The 27329-nt window shown below is 40.3% G+C and overlaps 1 protein-coding gene across 2 annotated transcripts in view; it reads left to right on the top strand.

Moving 5' to 3' along the window:
- Positions 1-8638: 8638 nt before the first annotated feature.
- The window catches only part of LOC140996577 (alpha-1,6-mannosylglycoprotein 6-beta-N-acetylglucosaminyltransferase B-like), a 129180-nt gene continuing 110489 nt past the window's right edge, over positions 8639-27329 (top strand). The window contains exons 1-2 of one of the 2 annotated variants that reach the window (XM_073467016.1): positions 8639-8844; positions 15788-15900. In XM_073467016.1, coding sequence (XP_073323117.1) covers positions 8777-8844; positions 15788-15900 — 181 coding nt within the window. In that variant the 5' untranslated portion in view covers positions 8639-8776. The remainder of the gene's footprint in view (positions 8845-15787; positions 15901-27329) is intronic. The other variant, XM_073467023.1, reaches the window with a different exon arrangement.

Here is a 27329-nt window from a genome sequence, read left to right on the forward strand (position 1 = left end):
CTTACCTTTGACTCTCTAGTTGCAGTTTTTCATGGGAGGATCACCGAGTATAGTAAATTTAATGAAATACAGAATTTTGTGTTTTTATTATTTCTTTGTTTATGCAATATAAATGTTATGTTGTTATAATAATACAAGTTTTTCTGCTATAATCTGATAACTTTGTATGTCGTAATGGCAGCAATATGCTAGCATATTTTTCTTGTATTGGAGTTTTTTGCATTTTGGTATTAGTAGTTTTATTGAAGTAAAGGATGTTAATACCTCTTCTACCACTGTATTTTTTTACTTACGAGAAGTCATTAGATTTGAAAATTGCAAGAAATGTACAAGATGTTATTTTTACTCTTCTGATTATGTACTTTTAGACTAGCAGAAAACAAGGGGTTAATTTTTTAAAGTTTGAAGAAGCTAAGCTAATCGCCTACCAGCTCTAGCTTCATACTTACATATTCCCAGAGGTAAGAGTGGTATTGCTCTTCTCATCCACCTCAGAAGGAAAAAAAATCTGTGTATTTCCTCAAACTTATTACTTAAACTTATATTTCTTTTATCAAAAATATTTCATTGAGTTTTACTGTATCATAGCAAATATCCATTGTAATCTGAAGTTAGGTGTATTAAAATCTTCAGTTCCACTTTCCCATAAAGTTTGACGCATGATTTAGTGTTGAAATAATACATTGTTTTTAATATTAGGCTTTGTTTATGGCAAATAATTTGGTTCTACTTGGTCTATTTTGAGCGTGATTCTTTTGTTACTGTTTCCAAATCCCACACAGACTCACTGTGTAGCTGTCAGTCACACACTGCAGAGATGCCGAGGGTCGGGCCCAGCACAGAGACAGCACCATGATGTTCCCATGTTTGCATTACTGTGTGTGTGTGTGTGTGTGTGTGTGTGTGTGTCTGCGTGTGTGTCTGTGTGTGTGTGTGTGTGAGAGAGAGAGAGAGAGTCAAACCACTCAGGAAAAGAAAGTCAATCTCCAATGTAATGAAAATGCAAATTGTCTTTCTCGTGTCAACCTGCGCTGTCAATCAGCATCACAATACTCCACATCGCCTTTCAACCTCTCTCAAGACGGCCCACAATCAACCTGGACGTGACTGGGACAGATCACTCCACGGAGCCATTTCCCTCATTCATTACAGATAAATCAATCTCCCTTATTGTTATGTTCTCTTCTTATGTCTATTCCCCATTCCATCGATTTCTGTCATCCATCCTTCCTAGTGTTTTGTCTTTATCTCTCCTTCCAACAGTTTCCCTCCATCCCATCCAGAGGGAGGTTTTATAATCGGTATAAAAAACTAAAAAGCGAACAGGTGGCTGGAGGTGAATAAGATGATTAACGATTAGTAATTAAGTCCAGGCTCTGTTTTCAATTACAGTTCAGAGGTAATGGATTGTTTTTTGTTTGTTTTTTCTGACCGACTCCAGACTCCCAATTAGCCCGTCTTTGTTTTGGAGACTAGGGAAGGAAGGAGTGAGTCTGAGACAAAAACTAAGTGGGTCTAAATTAACAAAGAGTGGCTCATTTCATTGCCCGTTCTAATTTCCTCTTGTTTTTTTAAGATCAGTCCTGTGGCATAAAAGTAACCTCTGTTAGCACGAGACTACTACTTCTTCTTGTAATTAAAAACAGCATTATAAACAATTTCAACATGTGTCTGCTCTATTGTTTCAGTAACAGGTGAGAACTCAGTAATGCCCAATAACAAGATAAAATGTAGTTTAATGTACATTTAGAAACTTTCGTCCAACTTTAAAGTCAATATGGCAAACAGCTGCCTATTAAGTCATCCAGTCATCCTAGCCATCTGATCGATGTCCAATCTTCACTCTTCTATTAGTCCTGTTTTTGGTCTCTACAAACATCTTTCCTGAAGGAAGTGTCTGGCTCTAGCTGTGCTCCACTACGTTCACCAGCTAGTCGCTAACTTTAGCTGTGTGCTGTTTTGTGCTGGGCAGGTAGCGTCTAGTGGGGGTGTAGGAAGCTTTTGACAGAAAATAGCAGTATGCTCCATTTAAAAGGATGACAGAGAACTAAAACCGAAAAGTTTGGGGCTGAAAAAAACAAAACGATGAGCTTGAAGATGCCATCACTCCCTGTAGTGCCGCTGGGAAATTATCTGTGAGGATAATCACTACAAGCGACCCTTTCACATACAAGTTGTGATGTGATCCAAGATGTTCAGATGTATAAAATGTTGATTAAAACAGGGTTAACAGTTAAACAATTCAGTTCAATTTAACCAAGTCTATAGATACAAGACTCATAAACAACAAAAGAGTTTTCAGTTGCTGAAAAGTGAATTTCACCTCTCCATAATTACTTTTAAGCAATCCCTTACAGAGTGACGAAATTGTAAGAAACAAGGAACAAAATCCACACTTCTCATTCCCTGCAAAATTGCATTCGAAAGTTCAGATGAAGCTATTATAAATCTTATTTAAGTATTTCGGCAGCCTTAGGCACCACATTTGAGTGGGTATCTTCATCTTGCCAGTTGTGTGTCGGTCTGACCATTTCAACAATAAGAACTTTTACACAGATCAAGGACTTTATGTGTAAACCTGCACTCTTTCTAAGGGCCAGCAGGGGGTGTCTCGACTGGTCTCGAAATAAGTCTGGTTTCATAGAAGCTTGTGAAAAAAATGACCCTACTTCTTACTTAATTTATTACCTCAGTAAATAGTTTTATAATGAGTTGATGCTCTTAATCAGTAGTATGCAAAAAGCTTGATGTTCATTTTTTTAAATATGGTCCGATTTACAGTAAAATAGACAATAAAGCACGGTATGCTTAGGGAATGCCTACTTTGCGATTGACAAGTCTCTCCCACGGCGTGGCCTCAGGTTCGCAGTCAGATCCAATCAGGATATTCCTCCCAGCTCCACCCTGTCATCCAAATATGGTCACTTCACTCCACAAACCAAAAGGTGACATCAAGGTGGGTTCACATTTGAATAAAAAAATCTGATCCTATTCTTCAGTTAAAACATTGAAACCAAATACATATTAGACATACAGTATACTACAAATATAAAATAATACTTGAATAACTGAGGGCAGAAACCTGCTGGGTTGATTCTTTGCAGCATTTTGCACCTTTGGCCTCATAGCAGTCAGTGATATGGCAGCAGGATTTTGGCTTTTGACTGTTGAGGAGCCCATTATGACATCATTTATTTGGGTGTGACCAGAAGTGCACTAGGCTTAGAAACAAGAACCCATATTATTCTGTCATATGACTCAGCAATTTACTCTTTTAACTATTCAAACATGGGGACAGGCCTGTATATTTGCATAAATAGTTTGTTGAAGTCCTTCAATGTCTTCTGTTGATGCATCTTTCTGTCTGGTTGTCTGATTTTTGCCATATCTTAAGAACTGCAACAGTAACGTTGTTTTCGTGTTTTTTTTTTTTTGTTTTTTTTTGCAGTTTCTCCTTGCTGCCGCAGAAAATTAAATTAGATTGGCTGCCACGGGTGCGTGACACTGATATGCGATTTGTCTGTACGTGATCAGAGTTTAGAGTTTGATCTCAGTCTGTTGTCCTCATCTTAACTCCTCTGGCGACAGCAACTTACCTTTATAATGACCTGCATAAATCACTCGATTAGAATCACATTTTGTTTAGCTGACTCTTCTTATGCTTTGTTCCGGCGAGACGCATTTAGAGAAGGGGAAGTGGCTCTGACTTTTGCTGGTCTCAGAAACAGAAAATCAATTTATGCTGCTGTCCCAATGAATTGTTTCTCCATCGGCTCAAAGAAAAAACAGGATCATCATCCTTATCCAGACACATAACGTCTCTCATAGTGCCATTTAGAGAAAGCCAGCATCATGTTAAAGATGCTTTTTCAAAACATATTCAAGTAGTGGGACCACTTTGTGATTCATATTTGACCGGCATGAAAAAATCCTGCAGTGTAATGTGTCATCATGCAATATGAAGAAATTGTTATCATTTTTCTGCAGGAAGCATTTAACTTTATCTATTTCTTTACAAACAAAAATCAGGCTCGAAGACTAATTGAGATTAATTGAGGGCAATTTCATCATACATAAGACTGTTGAGTGTTGATTAGTTCTATAATCACCCATCAAATTGTTATGGCTTTTCTCTCTGCACATTACGATCTGTCATTATCTAATTCTCATTTTGTAGTTGTTGCTCCCTCTATCCAGATTTGTTTAGATAATTCAAAGTATGAAAATCAAATATGCTTGAGATAATCCTGTGGGCCGTGCAGTTGCGTCAAAGGGACTCCTTAACCGTCACCCACCACAAGATTATCAGCACCAATCATCCAGTGCATGTCTCTTCAGACTGTGTCCGGTCTTCAAAGAAGAAAGAGGCTGCCTGCATTAATCAGTCTATGTGTTTGTGTGTCTGTAAAAAGGAAAATAGACACAATAATAGATAATACAAGTGAGCAGAAATGCATAGAAACAATGTAATCTCGTTAAAAAGATTTCTTTTTGTCTATAATGTCTCCACAATTGAATTAAAAGCACTTCCATCTACTACTCTTGCCTTTGCCCGACTCAATTTTAGCTTGCCTGCAGTTAACTGCAGCCATGACCAGTAACTCACTCAAGCCATGTGAGATACTGGTTTGCATTCCTATTTCCAAAGTCATTATTCCCCCTTGGTAAGAGAGTCTGTCGCGGCAGAAATCTGATAACAACTTTGTGGGGCAGATAAAAGAAGTTCTTGTGAACGAGCTGAAACAAATGTCCCTGTATGTTCTCCTCCCTTTGTCCCTGTCTGTTAGATAGATGGAGAGTGCTCCCCCCTCAAGTTTAGTCATCCATCCAGCAAGAAAATGTGTAAAGCATACGATATGTAAGAAATGTCATGTCTTGATCTTCATTTCTCTTGCAGCTGTGTCTCTTTGCGAGTGTGTCTTTACTGTTTCTTTTGTGCTCTGTGGTGTTGTTGTATTTGTTCAATGCTTGTGATGTAGGCTGTGCAGTGTTTGACATTTGTTGGATATCTTTGTGTTTTATCTATGTTTGTTATTCGGTTCAAATTATATGTATAAATGATTGAATTTTCACTTTTTAACTTGAAAAATGCATTGCAGTATTTATTTCTTTATGGATATAAAGAGGTTTTGAATATTTGTGTTGCAATATCGCGATATTCATGATAATCGTGATATTAAAAATTAATACTGTGTTAACAATATAAAACGTGATAATATCCTGTGAATAATCATGTTCGGCCTTGTGCATCTTTTGTTTATATGAGTTAATCTGGTTGCCTTTTCAGTAGTGATTGAGTGTAATTGTTCTTTTTGTACACTTTTTTTTTTACAGTTATGGGTACAGACTCTTTCTCCTCCTCCCTATACTTGTATTTTGAAGGTTATTATTTGCCGATAAAAAGAGACAAAACACAGCTAAAGATTTGAAAAAGAAAGATGGGTTCCTACCTTCTTTTAGGGTCAGAGAGGTCATCTTATCTTGTGTTGGATTCCTCCTTCAAGAGCTTATTGATGGGGTTTTGGCTGCTAATATATTTCCAGCACATTTGTCAAAATGCCATATTGATTAGCCGACGGATCACAAAACATCCATGAACAATCGATGAGTTTATTTACTTTGGCAAGGTGTGTATGCCTGCAGGAAACAGTGGGTACAGTGCCAGTTTTAGGGTCAATCTAAAGCTGGCATTGTGCCCACTTCTATATTATACTGTTAAACTGCAATATACAAGGCTTGTGAGCAAATATAACAACACTTTAATAGGATAAATTACCCATTGTGGTTATGCATTAATAAATGCAAACTGGCTGTATAATCATCAATACATTTTGGGGTATTGTTAGCTGAGGCCAGCAGTGAGCTGGGTCGGAGTCATAGGTAAACATTAACAACAAAGCAAAACCAAAAAGGAAATACAACATGCACAGCGATAATAAACGGTGTGAACATCGGGACTGCCTTTTGTTTTTATTACAGATTGCCTGCTTCCTCTGCGCCTGTGGTTGCTTTACAGATGCTGGTAAGCTCAGCCTCAGGCTAGATGCTGTTTCAAGGTAGACAGCTCATTAAGAACAGTGACAAGTGCTGCAGAGGAAACCTAACCAACTGAGGGGAAGGAGGACTGGACCAGCTAAAGCAAAAAGCTGCATATTATAGCCATGACAGGGCCTGAGACCCTTTCCGCTGTTGAACTGGACTTAATACCTCTTTCATTCTTCCACTGAAATACCATTCACTACTACAGTGGGCAGCTCTCTATGTCTAATATCTTTCCTACATATAGTTTAACATTTTCTAAATGATCCATCAAAAGCGAGCCAGGGATAATGTCTATATTTACATCTGAAGCAAGGTGAAGCCTCGTGCCTTCGGGTATTCTTCTCAGTGTCTGACAGAACGCTTTTTAAACTTCATTGATTTTCAGTGTGTGCATGAACATGAGAATCAAGTGTCTTTCTGTGTATTTGTGTAACTAAAAACCATGCTGCACACACACACACACACACACACACACACACACATGCTCACAAACAAAAGGTGTAAAAATCCCATGTTTGCCCTGTGGATTCCCGCTGATAGAGCAGAATTATTCCCACAACCCGCCAAGAGGGACAGCCTGCATGGGCGGTGGGCTGTCAGTCAAATCCACATGTACCAAGGCAAGTGATGCATGAAGGGAGTTTGAGATTTCACTGTCATCCACAGTCTGGTCCCCTGCAGATCTCCCCCTTCTGCCTCAATTTCTGCTCCAACGCTCCGCTGACCGCATAGACTGTATAATCTGTGCCACGACTACAACTGACTGCAAATCATTTAAGTGAACAGGACTGGAAGTTGTAGCTCAAATCCCTCCCAATTTGTTCGAGCTAGTTGAGTTAAAAAGTTGTGTTCTGTAATTTCACTAAGAGGCAACTGAGAGAAAACAAACAAAAATGCTTATTATATTCATTGTGATACTGCAGGTATCAGTACGTCATCCTTCCCTGAAACTTTTGTTTTTAAACAGTTTTATAACAACATTACTATTACTGCTACTGCTGCTGATGCTGTGCCGCTGCCTGCCGCTGGGTGCCGCTGTTGCATCCTGATCACATTCGCTGTCCATGGTCCTGAAAGATCAAGCGCGAAGCTCAACCCAGGGTTTGTCATCTTGTTGCCCCCACAAATCCTCCTATAGGTCATAAAGAAATATGAATCTCTCACTACTAAGGCTCCCTTGTCGTCAAAGGAGCCGGTGCTCTACTCCAACTTTCCTACAGTTCACAGCCCCATAAAGAAATGGTCCTCTGCTATGCTGTATAGAGGAAAAGTGGTGTGTAGTGAACTGGTGAATGCTTTGCTCGTGCTGAGGCAGGACCTAAGAAAGTTGAGGTTTTGAGAGCAGCTTGAGTGCTCCTCGTGTCACAACTTAAAAGCCGTAGATGGCGCCATACAGAGGTGAATGCGGCTGCTGAGGCTTCACATCATCCGGATCCGTCCATCACAACTGTGCGGCTGGACCAGCGTCAAGTCAGCCGGAGGAAGCTGCGACCACACAGGAAATAGTGAGAAACCTCTTCCCAAATATAAGCACAGAATGTTTCTGCACTATGTAGTGGTTTAAGTGCTTTGGCCTATAGCCCTGGGGTAATTGCGCCATCGAAATCGATTAAAAAGCTTTTTTCTTAAATCAATGGGCCCTTTTTTTGGGAACGACTTTGCTAAATAATTCGTGTATTATTTTCGGCTCAAGTACAGCAAACAAAGCAGAATACAGACATAAAAAGACAAGAAAAAAAAAGATCCTGGCCGATGCACTCACAGGATCACCAGGCTACAGAGAAAAAAGTGTTTTCTTTTTCACTATTGATCACTGTCCTAAGACTATAAGCTTAAAATGCATTGAAAAAAAGTTTAATTATTTCTATTTCTGTGGACTATTTCTTCCACTGATTCTGAGGTAGAATGATAATGGGCGAAACTTATTCCGAGTCCCTTGTGGATTATGGATTTTAAAAATGCAAATGACATGATTGCACATGATTGTTTAGTTTTTAGTTTTTTTTTTAAATGTGACTCTTGTCGTTATATTTTTTAATGGAATTTTAATGGAACACTTTTTTAAGGGTCTTTAAGTATCTTAACCGCTTTATAGATAAAAAGTATTATTATTATTGTTGGGATTGGTCACACACGGCAAGGGGCTATATTATTTTGAAAAGCTCCACCGGATGTTCACCACTTGCCTGACGCTACCTTGCTCGCTGAGAAGTGAACGAGTACGAGGTAATACGGCTGACTTGCCACACTCTCGCTGGTTTCGCCGTGAAGTTAAAACCTGCCATGCGGCTTGCTCTCCTCTCCGTGAGAAAACGTAGTTAGGTTTTCAAAGGAAACACACTTTTACTCACATGTTTGACAACAACGCCATTTTTTTTTGTGTGACACAACTCCTATCGGATATGACTCTAACGGTCGACACAACCTGCAGCGACTTCCCGTCAGATTCAGAGTGTGCGCCTGACGACGGATTAACGCTTTAAATGACATTTTCGGACAAAGGAAAGGAGACTTGCTGAATGAAACTTTGTCCCATTTCCACCGGAGGGATAAAGAAGCACCTATGGGTGGCGTGTTCATTTAAATTTCAAAATAACCGAGTTGACAGCCGCCGTGGACCGCTGCTGCTGCTGCTGCTGCTGCTGGATGGGACGCGGATAAAGAAAATGTTTGGTCACCTCAAGTTCCAGGCTGGGAGGTTAGCAACAATGTCAGGGGTCGCTCGTTTTGGGAAATGATTACTGGCAGCACCGACGGTAAAATAATGGTCAGAAGATGTCTAGTAACGTTCAAACCGTTCAGGTAAGAGACAAAGAGCTGACGACGTTATTCTGAACCCAGTTTCTGTGTAGCCTCCAGCACTGTGGTGGGCTATCAATTATTACAATGTGTGTTTTAGCTCTTTAGCTTGAGGACTGAGTTGTTAAAGCACAGCTGTGTACGTACATTATGTATATGCATGTGTGCCACTACTCACCTAAACACACACACACACACACACACACACACACACACACACACACCCACACACCAGATGTTTCTCCACCAGATGAATTAGATTTAGATCCACATGGATGAAGAGACAACACGCAGCGATAAATCATGAACGAAGCCCTTGTAAATAAGCCTGTACTACCAGTCAGCCGAGCGCTAACTTACTTTCCTCCTGCATGGATAGCTCCATTATCACAGTGTGGCTGGGCTGTGTTTGTGGAGACATGTTAACCACTTAAACAGCTGATATTTTACAGTCCATAGAGCCGTGATGTGGCAACCTGCTTCATTTGATTTGCCCTTACATGTACTGGAGAATGGCAGGCTTCACGTCTTTTAAATGGATTTCTCTATTAATTCTGTGGAGATACAAAAGATAGAGGGTCTCCCAACAGTCACTTTCTTACCGCTCTCCACCTGCAAACACTGTCACTGTATGGATTACACCAGCAGGCTGGAGCAGTGATGCAGCAGCTGTGCAGCAACCTCTGTAAAGAAAAGTGGGTTCCCTGTGATTCACCTGCTATCTACTTGGTGGATAAAGCATTTATCCAAACACGCTAAATAAGCCGCCTTTGTGACAAGGCTACACTAGCCTTGACAGCACCAAGAATAGGAGCTTGTCACAGGTGATTTGTTTGTGTTCAAAATGAAAACGGGTCTCTCGCCTGGATCTTGGTTTTCAGTCATTGTACTATGAATAGTAGAAATGGCAGTTTTTCTTTGACAGGTGATTAATGAATTTATGTATGACATTTATTGGATTGTTTGACTTGAAAGAAATGAAAACATTAAGTGAACGAGGCATAGAACAGTAGACAGGTATTCAGGTGAGAAAGAGGACTAACTATGTTATCATTATTTGGCAGGAATTTTAAAGGATAAGTTCACCCCAAATTGAAAATTCAGTCATTCTCTACTCACCTCCATGCTTGAAAATGAAAAGTCTGGGGATGTTTCCTAGGGTTAGTCCACAAGACATTTCTGGAGCTTCACAGCAAAGCAGCGTTGCAGCATTCTTCTGAACAACTGAAGTAGATGGGGACTTGTTTTAAAACGTACAAGAACAAGCACCATTGAGCTTTTGCACCCACTTCCGACAGGGTGTGCGCTAATGCTTTTAGCAAAGCAGCTACAGTGAAGATTTCAGCTTTAAAAGGGTTGGAAATAACACCCTTTCCAATCAATTTAGGATCTCGGAGCTTCCAGAGACTTGGAAAACGCTGAACAAGCTGTATGGAGCCATTTTATGTTTTTACGGGTTTTTTTTTACGTTTAAAACATGTCCCCATCTACTTCAGTTGTTTAGGAGAATGCTGCAAGGCCATTTTGCTGTGAAGCTCTAGAAATGTTTCCATGTTTCTTTCCATCAGCATCCAGGGAGTAGATATTGACTGAGTTTTCATTATTGGGTGAACTTATCCTTTCATGGGCCTGTCTGATTTATTGAAGAGAACTAAAGCAGAACAGTGTTAATAGCCAAAAATGCTGCTTGTCACACTGCAGGTAATGTGAAATTTCCCAATCACTGTCATCAGTGTATGAACACCACAAGATCTGAATAGGTTCCAGAGTTTCAGCTATTTCAGACGCCAGGAAAAGTTTCTTGAAAAACACCACAACTAACATCTACACACCATGGCTCCTCCACGCCTGGCAAAACTCCCTTCGCTTCAAAATCATCTACCTCCAGGCAAAATCTGATAAGTCTGTATGTGCGAGGAAGCCAATTAGCTGATAGCAGATCTCTCCTTCTGATCCAATTATAGGGAGCAGAGCATTTACTTTAAGCCTGTTAATTAGAGACTCGTCAAGCAGGACCAGGGCCTTAATCCTCTCATATCACCCACCTAACGCCACTTTGGAAAACGGCTAAATGATAAGAGAGCAAACGATCGCCCTAGGACCGCATCGGGCGAGATTCGGCTCACCCACATGAGCTGAATATTTATCTTCTTTTCTCCTTGTTTTCTCTTTCCATCAATCTCTGGGTTGCTTACAAGCACTGATACCTTTTCCTCTGTCCTGCACACACACATAAACACACACAGGATTATTAATCCTTCAGTCACAGAGAGATGAAGAAGAATGGATGAAGTGGATTTGAAAACTTGATGTTTAACTGTAAAACCAGCCAATTTTGCCTTATGTCTTTTATCTTCTCAAAGCTGTCATTGGATTCCTTTAGTTTTACGTACTGTAATCGTACAATGCAGTGAGGATGAGGTCTGAATTCAGTGATTCTCATTTTCACCTTCCACCTACTTGGCTTGCGGACCAGATGGTAGAAAGTGTTTAATCCAAGCAGAAAGTATCTCTGGATCAGGGCGTTATATTTTATGACAAATAATCCCTTGATCGTAATGATTGTATGGGATTGGATTCCTATCAGTTAACGTATTGCTGCTCTGTGGTCCTCTGACAATGATTGAGCTATTCTAATTAGTTCTGCAATATGCCTGGAACAGATGGGGGTAATATTTTATTATTTCATAATATTACAGTATCCTGGGAGAGACAGAGGTAAATGACAAAGCATAGCCAATGAGCATGTGTCAGCTGCTCAGATGCTGGGAGTTTAATGTAAATACAGTGTGATTATAATTTCCTAATGTTTTCAGTGTAAATCAATAAAGAAATGCTAGATGCAGGAGCGCCCTTTGGCGTGCTGACACTCACACTGCTGATCCCAGTGATCATCACATTAAAGTGTTGTTTAATAATCTGTTTACACCACCAGCAAATTAAGCTGATAATCAGAATTGGAAGGATTTCAACATGTATTCATACACAAATTGCAGTTTGTCTTGTTGGCAGTGTAATCAGTACGGTAATTCATTAGATCCCCGCTCAGAATGTGATCTCATCACTTTGCTCAACAAAATGTATGGAAAATGAGGATAAATGACCAATTTAACTGTGACGACTGTATAACTGCTTTCCTCTTCAGAGCGATCAGATAGCTGTAAGCATGTTTGATGCAACCCATTAGATAAGAGCCTCCTCCATGATGATGATTATAAACTGTCAATATGTTCTTGTGTTGAGAGCCGCATTCCACTGTCTGTCCTTGAAGACAATGTTTTATGACGCAGGACAAGACACATCGGCTCTGTCTTGGAATATAGTCACCCTGGGAGCATGCCAAACCACCACGCTCTATACTTAACAGATTATTCAACATAGTCTTGATCCCTTTGGGTCAATCAGATCACTTCAGCAAATGTTCTTTTAAGTGCCCATTCTTCCTCGCTGCTGATAGGAACTCATTTCTTACGGCCTCATCAATATTAAGAGGTTTCGTTAAGAGATTTGCGTGACTGGAGCTGCTTACCGTTCCATTCCAGGAAGTGCCGTCAGCTTTCACACTGGGCCGTCACTGTGCTTTCAAGCAAATAGCTCTTGCCTGCCTTTGAAGAGAAAGCAATAGATAAGAATAATTCATTCATTTGTTATGTTAAGTTCAGTTTTCCAACCTATGATGCAGAAGTTAAAAGTTTAAAAGGTTACCTGTCCAAGGTTGGCCTTAAATTATGAAGCGCATTGTGATTATTTTATCACAAAAGCTGCTTTATGCTGTTTTATGATTTCTGTTATTGCTTTAAATGTATTTCTCATATGCTGTATATGATTGTTGGAGCCCTATATATTTTTGAAAAAATCTCATCAATTAACCCAAACAAATTTACATGATGAAGACATTTGAAAATGGCTTCAGCTGCTAAATTATGTAATGTATCTACTTGAGTGTTAGCCATTCATTGTCGCATGAATCTGCATTTGTACTGCACTGCTTCTACAAAATCCTCAAAGAACTTACTCTTTTTGGGGGTTAGCAGCAGGGCAGCACACATTTTTAAAGTGGGACTTGACTTGTTAGTCATGCAAGGCTGACTGGTATTTTGTCCAGCAGATGAGAATCACAGACAGCTTTGCCTCCCCGGTTCCCCAAAGAGCCTTGGCATCATAAGATAACCTTTGATCCATATACACAGAAGAGAGTAGCTTAAGTAGGGCAGGATTTACACAGATACAAAAGACCTGATTTTCAACTCTTTTAAGTCAAAGATCCGATTCTCTCATGGCTGTCTAACAAGAGAGAACAAACAGAGTCTCATTTTATTTTCCCTTCGGAGGTACGGTAGAGTTTCAAATATCAGATCTGTTCAACGAAGTGGGGTATAGCAGAAGTTTATGTTTCAAAGCTCAGATTTGCACAAAACCCACATCTTGGATGGATTTTAAAACATGAGCACCAGTTTGAAGGATGAATCTACCATTTTTCAAACTGTAGTCACATGCTTGTGTGTACATTGAAAGAGTTAGTGGCTAAAATCAGTCCTCCTGTTCATGTTGGTCATGAAGATAACCACTTGACTTAGCTAACACAGGCTGCTGGAGCTTTATCAGGGCCCCAGACAAACTTTTTTCGCCACTGTCCTGAAAAACAATCCTGAAGTGAATGTAAACTGTCCCAAAACTGTCCCAGAATCAAAATGTTGTTCCTTTACATTGTTGTTATTATCTGTGGCAGGGATGCCCAAAGTATGGCCCACGCGCTTAAGTTGGTGGCCATAAGGTTACACATGGCCCACCAGATGTCTCTTGCCAAAATTAAAAAATAAATAATCCCAAAAATGTTTTTTTCATTTTTTTTTTTTTTTTTATGGTGAAAATGATCTTGAAATATGCGGGGTACCTAATCATTATTTTTTCATGATCTGGGCAGCGTGACACTGGGCAGGAAGCCATTTGATTAGGGTGACTTGGTACCTTAACTTAGTACCATGTTGCATCTTAACAATACAATATGAAACAATAGGTGTTTGCTTTTGGCCCGTGCCCTACCATTAAGTTTCCGTTTACCCCCTCTAAGGGAAAAAGTTTGGGCAACCCCGATCTAATTGTCATTAGTTCAATGTATTAGCATTCAGAGTGCCTTTACCTTCAAACTGTACTCGCCCGAAGCACTTAAAGCTGAAATGGACAACTTTTCAGCTTCAGACTTGGACACAACACTGGAGCTCTCTCCATTCAGTGAATGCCTGTCCGTTCACTCTTGTTTTACCTCAGTTTCTATCACTGTCCTTTTTTGCCTTCTTTGCCTCCTCCAACAGCGGGGTTGTTTCATGATTAGCTGGGGATAAGGACTTGGGAAAACGATGCTTCTTCCTGTTTTAGTAGGGCAATGTCTGATGGACTACCTTTGTGCCTTAATTTGACCTTCATTTTTTGGGGGAAAATGTAGCCTGCTGGTATGCCAAATAGCACTGTGAAAACAACAAGGGTTATAGGGAACCAATCTACATGAGGATGGTGTCATTTAAAAAAAGAAAAAAAAAAAAAAAAATCAGAATGATACGTTTAAGTGCCAAAGTTGTCTACTGCCAGTCTAAGTACATTTATTTACTGTGAACATGTTTTTTCACATTGACCTGCAGCTCACTGTTTAATGCTTCATGTCCCTCTGAACAGAAACTCTGTATTGCTCAGTGTTTAGCTCAGTTAGCTGTGAGCTCCCTTTGCCAGACACAGCAGGACTCTGCTCCTCACCAGCTGCTCTCCTCCGCCAATTTCAACATGGATATCTTGTTCATAATGTATCATTATCGGGGAAAAAATAGGATGCGTCCCTCGTCACTAATGAGTTCACTACCTCCTTTTGGATTTTTAATGTGTCATTTTTTTTCCTAGGTCTCACGCTGAGTAACCAGCCAGTGTCAACCCAGGGAAGATCTCTGTTTGTCCTAAACACATTTTCTATTGCCCTGGGACACCATTAATCTCGAGCCCCAATCATAGCTGTAGTCCAACAGAGGACTGTGGATTTTGTCCCAAATCACTTACATTTTGAATTGCCTTTCAAAGGCATCTCTTCGAGGTCGGTATGGACAGGAGAAACTTTTGCAACAACATTTTGTCACCTAACAGGACATTTTATATTCAGCAAAGCAGTGATCAGAGAACTGAACTGAACTAAATTTCATAACTTAGGGTGACACACCAAGGAGTAGCACTCTAAGTGAAAACTCTATGGCCCATTGTTATTGTTGACCTAATTTTGTGTGGTTCAGACAGAGGTGAGACTTTGCTCAGAGACTTCAGCTAAAGTTGTAGCAACCTTAACACTCCCATTCTCACCTTAAAAGTCTCAGTTTTTCAGACTGTCTTCTGTCCTCCTCTTGCCTTTTCATCCCTTCCCCTCTGCATGTCTCTGATATTACATAAATAATCACGTCCATTTTGCCTGCACTTAGGGACAAACTGCTCACCCTTATTTTGTCAGTTGTCCTAGATGTATGCTAGCCGATAACATCAACGGACTGAAATGTTTCAAGTGCCTTTTGGCTTCAAATTTCTACTTTTCTACATGTGATCATCGCTCTATTTTGTCTGCCTTCTGGAAGTGCTGCCTGTTTGTTTTTCTACTCCTATCCTCTTCTACTCTCTTCCACATTTTCCCTCATCCCCTTGTCGCTGGCTTTTTTTCTCGCTGTCGATCATTCTGCCCTGCAAACCTGTCTTCCATATCTGTCAGCTTGTTTGTCTGCTTTCATTCGTCTTTATTGTTTTTCTCACTTTTCATCCACTCCCTTTTCTGCCTCCAACTATCTCACTATCCACCCATGTCTCTATCCTCATCTTCATATTTCCCCCTAAAACATCTATTTACCTGCCCTTCCCTATAAATATGTCTATCTATCTCAACTCCCTTTTCATCTTTTCCCTCTCTCCTCCCCATGTGTTGCAGGATATTCGTGGTGGGAATAGGCTTCTTCAGCCTCTGCTTTCTAATGACCTCTCTGGGGGGGCAGTTCTCGGCCAAGAGACTGGGGGACTCCCCCTTCACCATCCGCACAGAAGGTACTGACATGTGCTGTGTGTGTGTGTGTGTGTGTGTGTGTGTGTGTGAATGCATGCATTTCTGTGTTTGTGTGTAAACAGTCCCTTCACCGAGTTGAAATGCTGTAATGTCACTGCATATTGCTGTGCTATAACTCTCCATGGTCCTGCTGGCGCTTCACTGCCTTGTGCCACTTTGTCAAAGCTGCACCACCTGTCACTGGAAACATAAAATAGCCTGGAATATAAGGATGAGGCAAAGAAACCATAAAGTAAATTCAGGTTCCAAAGCAGAACCAGTATGACCAGTGAATTTCATTCGAATAACCTTAAGCAGAAAAGCTGCTTTTTCTATATCTGTGGTCAAGTGGTGAGAGATAAATCAGCATGCTTGTAAAAGAAGATTAATATGGTGGGTGGGAGGTTGAGAGGCCAGACGGTAGCTTGAAAGTTATTGGTCTGATCCAAGGCAGTGACAGTAGGGTGGGAGACTAATATTATATACACTACCTTTAGGGATTCTGCACTGATGGACAGCCTTCTTCTCTCAGAATATGCTTTGGCTGTGTGTGAGGCATAGATGAAAATACATGTGAATACATGTTATTTACTCAGCTAACAGTTCTTTACAGCTGTGACTAATTTACAACAGAATTAATCCACTTAATGTTAATAGACTGACAGCAAAAGTCTCCCCTGTTTCTTCTTGCGCTCTTGCTGAGGTACAGTACGATATCCAGCCTAAAATCTTTTTTACAGCTCCCCTGAACCCTCTCAGGATTCTCTGTAAGTCTTGCCACTATATGGAAGTCCATTACAGCAAGCCTATATAACTTTAGCTGTAACCACAAGTGGAAATTACAGTGTGATGACACATTGAATTTCCTTACATTTCCTGAGATTGTCTCCTGAGTCAGTGGTTGAGTTGATTACATCAGTTCCTGGCGAGCACAAAACAAATTTTCACGAACAAAGACAACACATAAAGAATGACACTTAGGCTCAAGAATGGTTGAATGAGGACAGTAAGAAGGGTTGAACGCAGGGTCGAATGGGGATCGATGGAGGGCATGGAGACGTCGAGTAACCCGGGGAGTGAGACTCCAGGTGGGCGCACGTCTCCATGAGATTTGCTTCATTATCCCCCTGTGGTTTTTGTATTGAGAGTAGGAGGAACATGGCATGTGGGAGAGTATTGTTAGACCTGAGACTAACGGGGGAGAAAAGATCTTAGGCACGCCAATATAGGTAGGGTAAGAAAATTGAATTAGAGTGAGGCGTCATCTTTAAAATGACTGCATTTAACGATGAGTCTGAAAATATACACAGATTTGTTAGAGCAGCGCAAGTTTCTCTAGCAAGTGAGGTTGTAGTTTGTTTAGAAATCTGAGAGAGTGAAATCCATGTGGATTACAGGCGGTGAAGCACACACAGTAATGTTAAGGTACTTCTCAGCATGTTCGTTTGTCCGGAGGCAAATACTGCAAATAATGACCCTAACAACCATGAATTGCCATATCACTGCACACTGCACATTGTTTGCCCTACTGGAATTGCTTGCACACTGAAGCCTGCATCCGACCAAGCCATATCTCACAAGTGAAATGTCATTAACACATCGGCTGACCGGTGATATCGCATGACCCGGAGTGAAGGCTGACTGCCAGTGGCAAGGCAGAGGGGGGAAAAAAAGCGCCATTATAATCTCCTGCTGTACAAGGTGTGAAGATTGAAAGTCAGAGGTCATTTTGTGGAGGCCAGCCACTTCTCACTACTGCTGGAGTTAAAATAAGCAATCCTGTGCTCCGACCAAGGTCTGCTCCCATCCACATGTGTGTACGCGTGTGTGGGCACAGCAGTAGTTGAAACATGCCATGTGTCAGTTTATGTGGGTGTAAGAGCAACCGAAAGACGGAGCAAGTGCAACTTTAAGTGTGAATCAGTCAGGTGTTGGTGAGTATGCGCTGTAATCTGTCAGAGAGAAGGATGAAGCAGTGGAAATGAAAACAGGAAATAGCAGACTTAAATGAATAGATAGATGCAGGAGCATATATAAAATCAGGCACAGTGTGTTTGTGTGTGTGTGTGTGTGTGTGTGTGCGTGTGTGTGAGGGAGATAATGGGGCAGAAGGAGGGGGTGGTCATTTGGGATTACTGTGTTTGTGATAAATTGAGATTACTGCGTTTTTGTGATAAATTAGGATTAGTGTGTACGTGTCAGTGTTTCTTAGTAAAACGTACTTGATTAATCAACCACTCATGCGCTGCTGCCTGGGAAGACATCTGGAGCAGGCTCATTAAAAACTGTATAGTGTCCAACCATGCCTCCCCATAGGACTTTACTGTGTGCGCGTGTGTGTATCCCTTTGTACGTAAATACTTTTCTGCTTGCCTGTGCATAAAAGATGCCTGTATCTCTATCATCTGCAGTGTGCCTGGGTACATTTGTTTGTGTGTATGCCCCACTGTTTCACCCTCTTTTCTCCCTTTATGCATGTGTCTGTGGTCTACTACCTCACACTGTGTTTGCTGCCTTCTCCCTTTGAGTGTATATGTGTGTGTTTATGTGTGTTTGTGATGAGCTGGCAGGAAATCGGCTGTTAAATGGGGCGACAGCAGCAATGTGGGACAAGATTGAGACCAGAGAGACTGAGAGACCAATCCATCTGCTCTCTGCAAATCAGTCCCACACAAAAAACAACTGGCCCTTTCATTAAGCCTCTACTCACCACCTGCAGAGCAGCACACACACACGCAGACACACACAGCTCCACACCCGTCTCTCATTAAGTACATTTCATTTCTGGCAGATCTTCAATGTGAAAATATGCAACATTGCCAAATTAAAAACGTTTACCAAATTTTTTGGTGTTTTCACATGGACCAGCGAAGCAGAGCAACTTTATTCTGTGGTTACTTTATCAGTGGTTATTTTTATTGCCCTGAAGACATCTCACTTTGCCAATAGGCTATGATTTTTCAACCTTTTTCCACAAGCTGAATAACACTTTATCATAGCCATGTTTGTGATCATTTAAAAGCTGCCAAGAAATGTTGCATTTCTGGTTTGGGAGCAGCTATGGCTTAAAGATTAATTGTTTGTTTGAAATAGTTTTTGCAAAAGTATAATTTCTAAATCCAAGACCCACAATTTTAATTACAATGTACATAATAAAGTAAAAGTTGAAGCTGGGGATAGATGATTTCATCGCCTATAATAACAACTGCTGCTGGTAAATTAATGAAGCTGAATGAAGAAATGAAGAAAAATTAATGTTAGGTCTGTGAGTTGGGAAAACAACAAATTCTTGGCTGTTTATTCTGTTTTTCTCTTCGTTCCCGTGTCTGTAAAATCAACACTTGGCCAAAGATTGGTTTTGCACAAGCAGCAACACCACTGAAAAAAATAAGGAGTGGGCCGTGTGTTTTGTTGCTTTTCATGAAAACCAACAGTAACAGGTTTTTCACTCCATAAAAGATCCAGGTGTTGGCTGCATGTCAGTTTTAGAATGGTAGCTAGCAGGTAGCTCGGCAGTTGCTCAGTGCAAATGACAGACAGCTGGTGAACAGAGTTGTCTGACTATCCAAGTTAAATTTTCAGCACATCATATTTTAAAAGGGCTCTGTGGAACTGTCTATGTTGTGCTGGCAGCCGTTTGTTAGTTTACGTTACCAGACTATTTCTAAACCAATGTAGCTACTGTTGCTCTCTGTTAGCGGAGCTGAAAGAGGCACTGAGACGAAGCACTCAAGAACATTCATAAAGTCACATCCTTTAAACTGTTACAGGAAATCCGACCCAAGTCGTTCACAAAGAAATCCAACTTCAACAAATAGTCCACAGGCATGTATGGGTCTAATTTTTCCCCAACACATTACAATCAGCTTACTGATTAGTTAATGTAAATTGCTACACATTGTTACATAGAGCACCTCATCACTATAAAAGTTCTGAAATGAAACCTCTACGATTTGGGATTTTAGAGGAGATTTCAGAATATTGAGATATATATCCTGTATTGCTACATGGCCTAAAAATGGTCACAAGAGAGTCACAAGTCTAATATCAAAATAGACTGTTATGATCAACAGTGGAACTTAATAAATGTAATGCCATTTTTGGGTATGATTACATTTTCATTTCATTGCGTGTAGTATTGCTAATGTGTTATTTAATTAAATGTGACTTAGATTAGTCAGATTTTCTACAGAAAACAATGCAAGTTTATTTAGGAGTTGATTTTTGTTCATGGGATTCTTCATAAATATTATGTTGACCCAAAATACAGGCATGTTGTTCAGTTTATAGAAAATACTGGCAATTTCCTTCTCATCACAATATTTATCAGACAATCTCAATTATATTTTTGTGAAACTGCTCAGCCTCAGGAGCAGTTCTTTTATTTTTCTTTTAGTGGAAAGGAAGTTTTTCCAAATCTTGCCATACATTATGTAGTGTGTGTTTACTTCTCTGCTGCAAAAGCTTTATTCCCAAGTTTAAAGAAAGCCTTTTACTAAGAGGTTACTTTGTCATGACACAGCAAACTGTCAAAGTCTGTTTTGTTTTGTACGTTGCCTTTGGCTCTCTCTCAAAAACGACCTCTAAATGGAAATGCTTCATTGCAATAATGCGAAAGATGGCTTTCTTAAAGAGATGAGTGTTTTCTTATTAATGATGACTTTCATGCAAGGTGTCGTAACGAGCTAAAGAAGATAGCTGATGTAAACCCTTGGGGTCAATATATTCATAACTGTTTCGTCCCTAATGAAGTCCATAATAATAGCCCCAACAATCTTTTAGTCACTACTGTCCATTTCTATCCTCAAAATTCACATGTGTTTAGATGTCATCATCAGCAGTTGAGGATGACTGATTCAGCAGCTGTCATCGCAGGCTAATCCATGATGTGGTGACAACAAGGCCATCAGGAACACGAGACAAGTTGCTTTTCTGTTTATAAATCAAATTCACAGGCTTTCATCTGGCATTGTGCCTTAGTCATTTTTACACACATATTAGCTTGCTGTTTGCACACAATAACAGCCAAATTTGTGTAGGGCTTTGTCACCTTAGTGGGAGTTGCACTGATATCAATTGTTTGGGTATTAGCTGAATTTCGTCGCCACCTCTCGCTTCCGTGGATTATCAGCTTCCACTGGAGGTTCAGAGCGCTGGGCTTTCTCTGAAATCCCTGTCTCTCCTCAGTGACTCACAAACTCATCAAGAGCTGTGAGCCGGAGATGGAGAGGTAGGGGCTCAATGGTGAAAATGAGAAAGTAGAGGAAGAGGAAGGAGGTAGCAGCACAATAATGATTGTACTGTATGTGTTTGTGTGTGTGTCTGTGATTAAGCAAGAGGATGATGAGATTTCTAGAGGTTGCATTGCTCACAAGAGTTGAATGAAAAAGAGGGATGAAAAGATACATAGGCAGCAATGTTTTCCCTAGATTAAAATACATCAGACATGAGGGAGATGTTAGCTTGATCAAAGGCCCTCCCTATGGAGCTTGTTCATACTCTGCAGTTTATTACTTTAACAAGGACCCATGGCAGTCCCTTCACCCTGTTTGTTCTAGCTGAAAGACTCTCGGCTTTCTCTGTCTAGGTGGGTCCCTGCTGGGAGAGAGAATATCATGTTATATTTCTGCCTCAGTTTAAAATTTTGCAGCTCTCTCATCTCTGTAGATTTAATGGCTAACTGCTTGAGAATTCATTCGAAGACTAATTTTTTAAAATGGAAGACTCATAATCTCCACGAGGGGAACACTCTGTTTGGAAATGCTGCTGCGCTGGGGGCCGAGACTAATGGTTGTTTGACTTGCATTAAACTCAGTTCTGTGATGTTTGTCTGAAAGTTTGCACGCCATCAGTCACAAAAAGACTCACGCAATGTGTCACATTCCCAAAAGACATTTTTACTTGTGTCCTAAGAGGACCTCAGCCGAGAGTTTACACTCATGAAAGTAACTGCAGTTTACATGCATATACATTTCTATGATTATTATAAAGTGCGTGATTCAGGATGTGAATTTTTCATTACATCAGTATGCAGTAGCTGGTACCACACATCAGACACCCCCGCTCTGTGGTCCCCTTTCATGTTTTTTCCACACTGGATGTTCATCTCTATCACACATTCCCTGCAGTTATGTTTCCTTCCCATCGCTTCATGTCGAACAAATCTGCCATGACAATCTTCTGCATGTCGCTGGCGCTAGGTGCAGCAGGGGAGTCACTCAGGGAGTACACTTTATCAGTACACTCATAGCCTGGAGAGTTTGAATGGACTGTGTGTGTGTCTGTGTGTGTGTGTGTGTGTGTGTGTGTGTGTGTGTGTGTGTGTGTCTGTGTGTGTGCGTGTGTGCGTGCGTGCGCGCGCGCGCGTGCGGGTGGGTGGGTTTAGGGGTTTATGGGTTTGTGATTCTCTCTGGATAACATCATCAACTCGGTGCCAAAAATATAAAATCTTTTTGGGAGTAAATAAATGTGTGTGTGTTTGGGGGGGTGTTTGTGTGTGTGGGTGTTTGAGTAATGTATTCATGTGTTCCTGTCCTAACAATTATAGAAAGATAGAAGATCAGGAAAATCTTCCAAATTCTAAATTAAGTGTCCATATTTAATTATAGTGTAGTTCTTATATATACAGTAGTATGTTGTGGTGCCTTTATCACCTCACAGTGCTGGGAACTTTTATTGAGTGCAGGTGTGGGATTTGTCATAAAGAGATCATGAATGTCTTCTCACTGTAAGCTGGTTCCTTGGTTATGTCACCTAGCAGCGATTAAAGATTAATTGTTATTTAGAATACAGCATAGGTATATCACTGAGATGATATAATTTGTTCTTGGTGAATTTTATTATTTGCCACATACGCTTTTTATACAATAATAATACAATAATTTGTCATTTAAAAAATACAAAAAAGACATTTTACACAAACTGATATTGTGACCTAATAGCCATTTAGTCGCGGATTGGATTGGATTTTGTTGCCAGTTGTTGAAAAGCAACGGATGGGAGCTCTGCAATTAAAATGAAGTCATGATTTTGTGTTATTAAGTTCATCATTCAGGTAACTTGGTGTTTACTTTATCTGTTCCTTTAGCTCCTAATGTAGCTGACTCTGATTTTACATCAAACATAGATCATGTCAGTGGTTAATACAGTTTTCTGAAGAAAAAATGTTAGACATATTTCATATGTTATTAATGGTTAATCGATAATTGATTGTTGAGGCAGCCGACTATCGATTGAAGAAATTACTTAAAATGTACACCCCTACAAACTCTAAATGGAAAGAAAACTGGAGACTGGACTTTCACTTAAATTCACCACCCTCTTCAGTGTGTCTTTGAGAGAAGAACACAACCTCCAACTGCTCTAATAGAGCTGCACTGTGGGCAGAAATAGAAGATTGTGTTTTGCACTTAGCAGCTTTGCGCTTTGAAGGTGACAAATTACTGTACTTGCTGAAAAGGGAGCAAGGGTGCTTAGTCAATTCATTATGAGATGTTGATTTAAAAAGGAGAGCATTTGTTGGCCTTTGCAGTCTCAGTGCTGTGTAGATACACAGAGGTGTCCAAGTGGCGGGACTCTATATTATTCACCCAGAAAGTTAAGCTCAGCTGTTTCGACAAGGAGTTGATCATGTGTAACATGTGGTTACATAGTTAGCTATTGCAGGAAAGGCTCTGCTCTTTAAAGGGAGCTCTCAGAGAATCACTGCAGCTATGAGAATTCTGCTGGGAGAACTAAATCCCCCATAAGAAACCCATAAATAAACATGAAATCTTAGTTAAAACAACAGTACCAAAACCTGAGCACTTAGTAGAAGGTCAGGTTGGTGGAGGGAGCTGCCGTAGGTAATGGTGTTGTGTTTCTTACCCTCAGGTGTGAATAAACTACAGGTTAAGAACTGAAAAAAAACAGATCCTGCATCCCTAGTTTATGACCTTTTAAAAGTACACATTTCTCCTCAGTTACTCTATATCTTTCCCAACCAAAGGTGCCATCTTTGAACCTGGTGCCATCTTTTTGACACACCTGCTCTATCTGTATTTATAACTCTTCTTCCCAACTTTGTTTCCCCTCTGTGCAAACCTTAGCCCATTCACGGTGTTACTCCATCCTGAGCCCATTCCTAACACAATACATATTAATGAGAAAGCCTATCCAATTTCCAAGTAGAGAGGGCCATTGTTCTGACCTAAGTGCTATTACGCGGCTGTAAATGAGAAATTTCTCCACAGCACATTATATGATGGTTATATCTCTGGGAAGGTTACTCTGCAGCAATATGCTGTCTCAATTACCCAGCCTGCATCAAGCTTTGTCTACAGGTCGCTAGCTCATCGTTTCCTCTGCCATAAGCTGGTTATTTTCACGGGTCCTGATAGTGTCATACTAGAGCGTGCTTGTGCTTTCTTTCTCCAGATATACACAAATGGTGTTTAGGAAGCCATGGCCTCTGTTGCCCGACGATTTTGGGAAGACTATTGATTGTTTTATGTCTGTATTGACAAAAAAGACAGCTTTATTTGTCTGGTTTCTTTACTGGTGTGGGTTGATAAAGTCATAAAAGCACACCAATCACGACTTGAGATTATTTCTTTCCTCGAGCCACCTCTTTCCCACCTCTTTCTCTCTCTCTCTCCTCCTGCTTCTCATACTCTCTCATTTCGTTCCCTCAGAGATGAATACATTAGGTGCCTGGTGCGAGACTGAATAATTGCAGGGTAGCTGTAGCTTTTTCTTTGTTTCTTCAGCTCACTTCTGTCTATTTCTCTGCCCCCCCCCCTTGTTTTTTTTCCTGTGCTCACATGCATGCTTGTGTTGAACGCAGTTGGACATTTCCTCGACAGCTCCCCCCCCCCAAAAAAAAAAAACAAAACAAAAAAAACATGCATTTCTGCCTTTGTCTGAAAAGTGGCAGCAATGATCGCTGCAATGCAGAGGAAACCATTCATTTGACACAAAGTGCATAGTGGAAGGGTGATGAAAAGATGAGGAAATAAAGGATTCTGAACCATTTTATTATTTTCAAAGTGACAGATTTTACTTTAAATAATGAAGCTTAGTTTCAGACAACCATCAGTTGGAGACAATAACAGAAAGCCAGTCTTCCAGCCTTTTCTTCGTGTGCAGTCCACCCAGCCTCTTTTGTTGTCTTTTGGCCAGTAGAAAAAGATCTATAATAATCTTTCTTGAGTTGGTGGTTTGAATATGGATGTGTTAAAAGATGCTTGCTAGATACAATAATGACAGTTATTTAACATTCTAACAAGCAAACAATCAGTAATTTTGTCTTGTGATATTATATGCTGTCATCAAATGAGACCATTACCATGACATTCGAAAGCCTTTAGAGCCTCCACACTGGACCTTGTTGTGTGTCAAGTGTTTGGTGTTACATTGCCTTGTAGCAAAAACAAAAAGGAAGCACTGTTCTCTCAGCAATGAATATACCGTAGCTATGGTTAAGGCCACATGGTAAAATGAGGAGTGTTTTACATTGCAGCTATCATCTCCTTGCTTCATTGTGAAGCACTTTGTAAAGACTGTTCAATATGAGTTCTATAGATTAACCATTGATCATCCTTCTGATGATAATAATGATGATTGAGATATCACTGCTGATGGTTTACAGGTACATGTGATGAATTAGTGGTATATGCCATACGTAACCATCATTCGTAATGACAGCTGTTCTGATGCTGTTGCAACATGATCGGTTAAATTATTATTATACATGTATTGATATGTAAGATATAAAAGTGTTTCTTCATCTATTTATGGGTAGTTGTTTGTAGTGGAAATGAAGCTTGTGTACATTCAACTTTTTCCACATTGATTGAGATTTATTAATCAATACCAGGCGTATGCAAAGCTTTATAAATCTGACGAAAAGAATGCATATATATATTTTTGTCTTTGTGCTTACACACAGCAAATCTACACAGAGTTTTAAGCATTTGGCCCCAGATCTGCCCCACCCCACACAGTTTGAGAGCCAGTGGTCTATTCTACTCGGATTATTTTTTGCAGGAGGATTTTCAACACCAACAACATGACAGATGTCAAACTTGGCTAGCTCACTCCACTATCAAGGTAGCTATGTTTGTATCTTAGCCAATCTTAAGACAAGTCAGTTGCCCTGGACAGATGCCACAAAACATTTTTTTCTCTTTTTGACCTGTGCAGTTTGAGTTCTTCTTCTTGTTGCTTTCTCTGGCACTTGGCTGGAGCTCGAAGGAACATCGCTGCTACTGTACTGGTAAAATGTTTTGCTGCAAATGTTTTCAACTCTACTTGGATAGACTCAATCTGAGTTAGATGTCTTGTGGGTAAGATATTCACTAAATAGTCACGTAATGAGGCACATAACGTTATACACAGTGTCCTGTTGTATGGTGAGGCAAGTACATTTCTCTTCCACTTTGCTCTACAAAAAAATCTGCGTGTCTCAGACAAGTGGTCATGCCTTTATGATGAGCCCTGTCATGGCAAGTTGTTCAAATAAGTCAATATTACCGAACACTTACCATATTTATTAAACTCATATTAATGCACGCTATTGTCCTTGTGACCAAAGATCACATGAAAAAGAGCCTCAAAGGGGATTTGTGACCAACTGCTGTACAGTTGGTATGACAGACTACCCCATTGTATGAGATACAAAAATGAAACTGCCCCCGGTAGAAATGGGTAGAGAGCAGAACTAGGCTGAGAAATGCATGCATAAGCTGCCATGAATAAATAATGTCACCAATACTGATTTAAAATGAGTATGGCAAAGTAGATCTCAGACACTGTATGTACTGTATCTGAAGTGCTTTGTTGGTTATGGTGCTTATGTAGCAGCGCAACGCCTATGAGGGCACTGGTGCTATTTCAGGAAACGCTGCAAGGAGGAAGTGACACGTCTCTTAGGGCAGCAGAGATGCAGTATAGATAGACAGATGAGGAGAAAACAAAGGATGACAGAGGTTGCTCTAATAAGAGTTAACTCTGCTCTGCTCCGCTTGTTTGTTTCACAGGGCAATTCACTCCTGTTTGATTTGCATTGTTTGCTGCATTGTCACTGCAGCTCTCTTTTCATCTTTGTGTATATGTCTCTTCCTTTCTCTCCCTCTTTTTTTTTTGTCTTTTGCTGTGGCTTCTAGTTTGAGGCCAGTGCATGTAATGTTCGTCAGAGGTTGGTTTGGGAGCTCGGTACACATCAGTGCAGCAGGAAATTAAGAATAATTAGGAGCATATACCAGCTCTGTAAGTTGCTGATATGAGCTGTGGCATTTCAAAAGAGCATCACATTTTCAGTATGTACAAACACATTGGCTTGTTAGGATTCAACAGATCAATACACACATCTGAAAAATATTTTGAAATGATCAAAATACCTTATTGATTATAAAACAGCTAGATGCAATGATGGAAAGGCTCTTTTACTGTC

The sequence above is a fragment of the Pagrus major genome, chromosome 1 (assembly GCF_040436345.1).
Source record: "Pagrus major chromosome 1, Pma_NU_1.0".
NCBI lineage: Eukaryota > Metazoa > Chordata > Actinopteri > Spariformes > Sparidae > Pagrus > Pagrus major.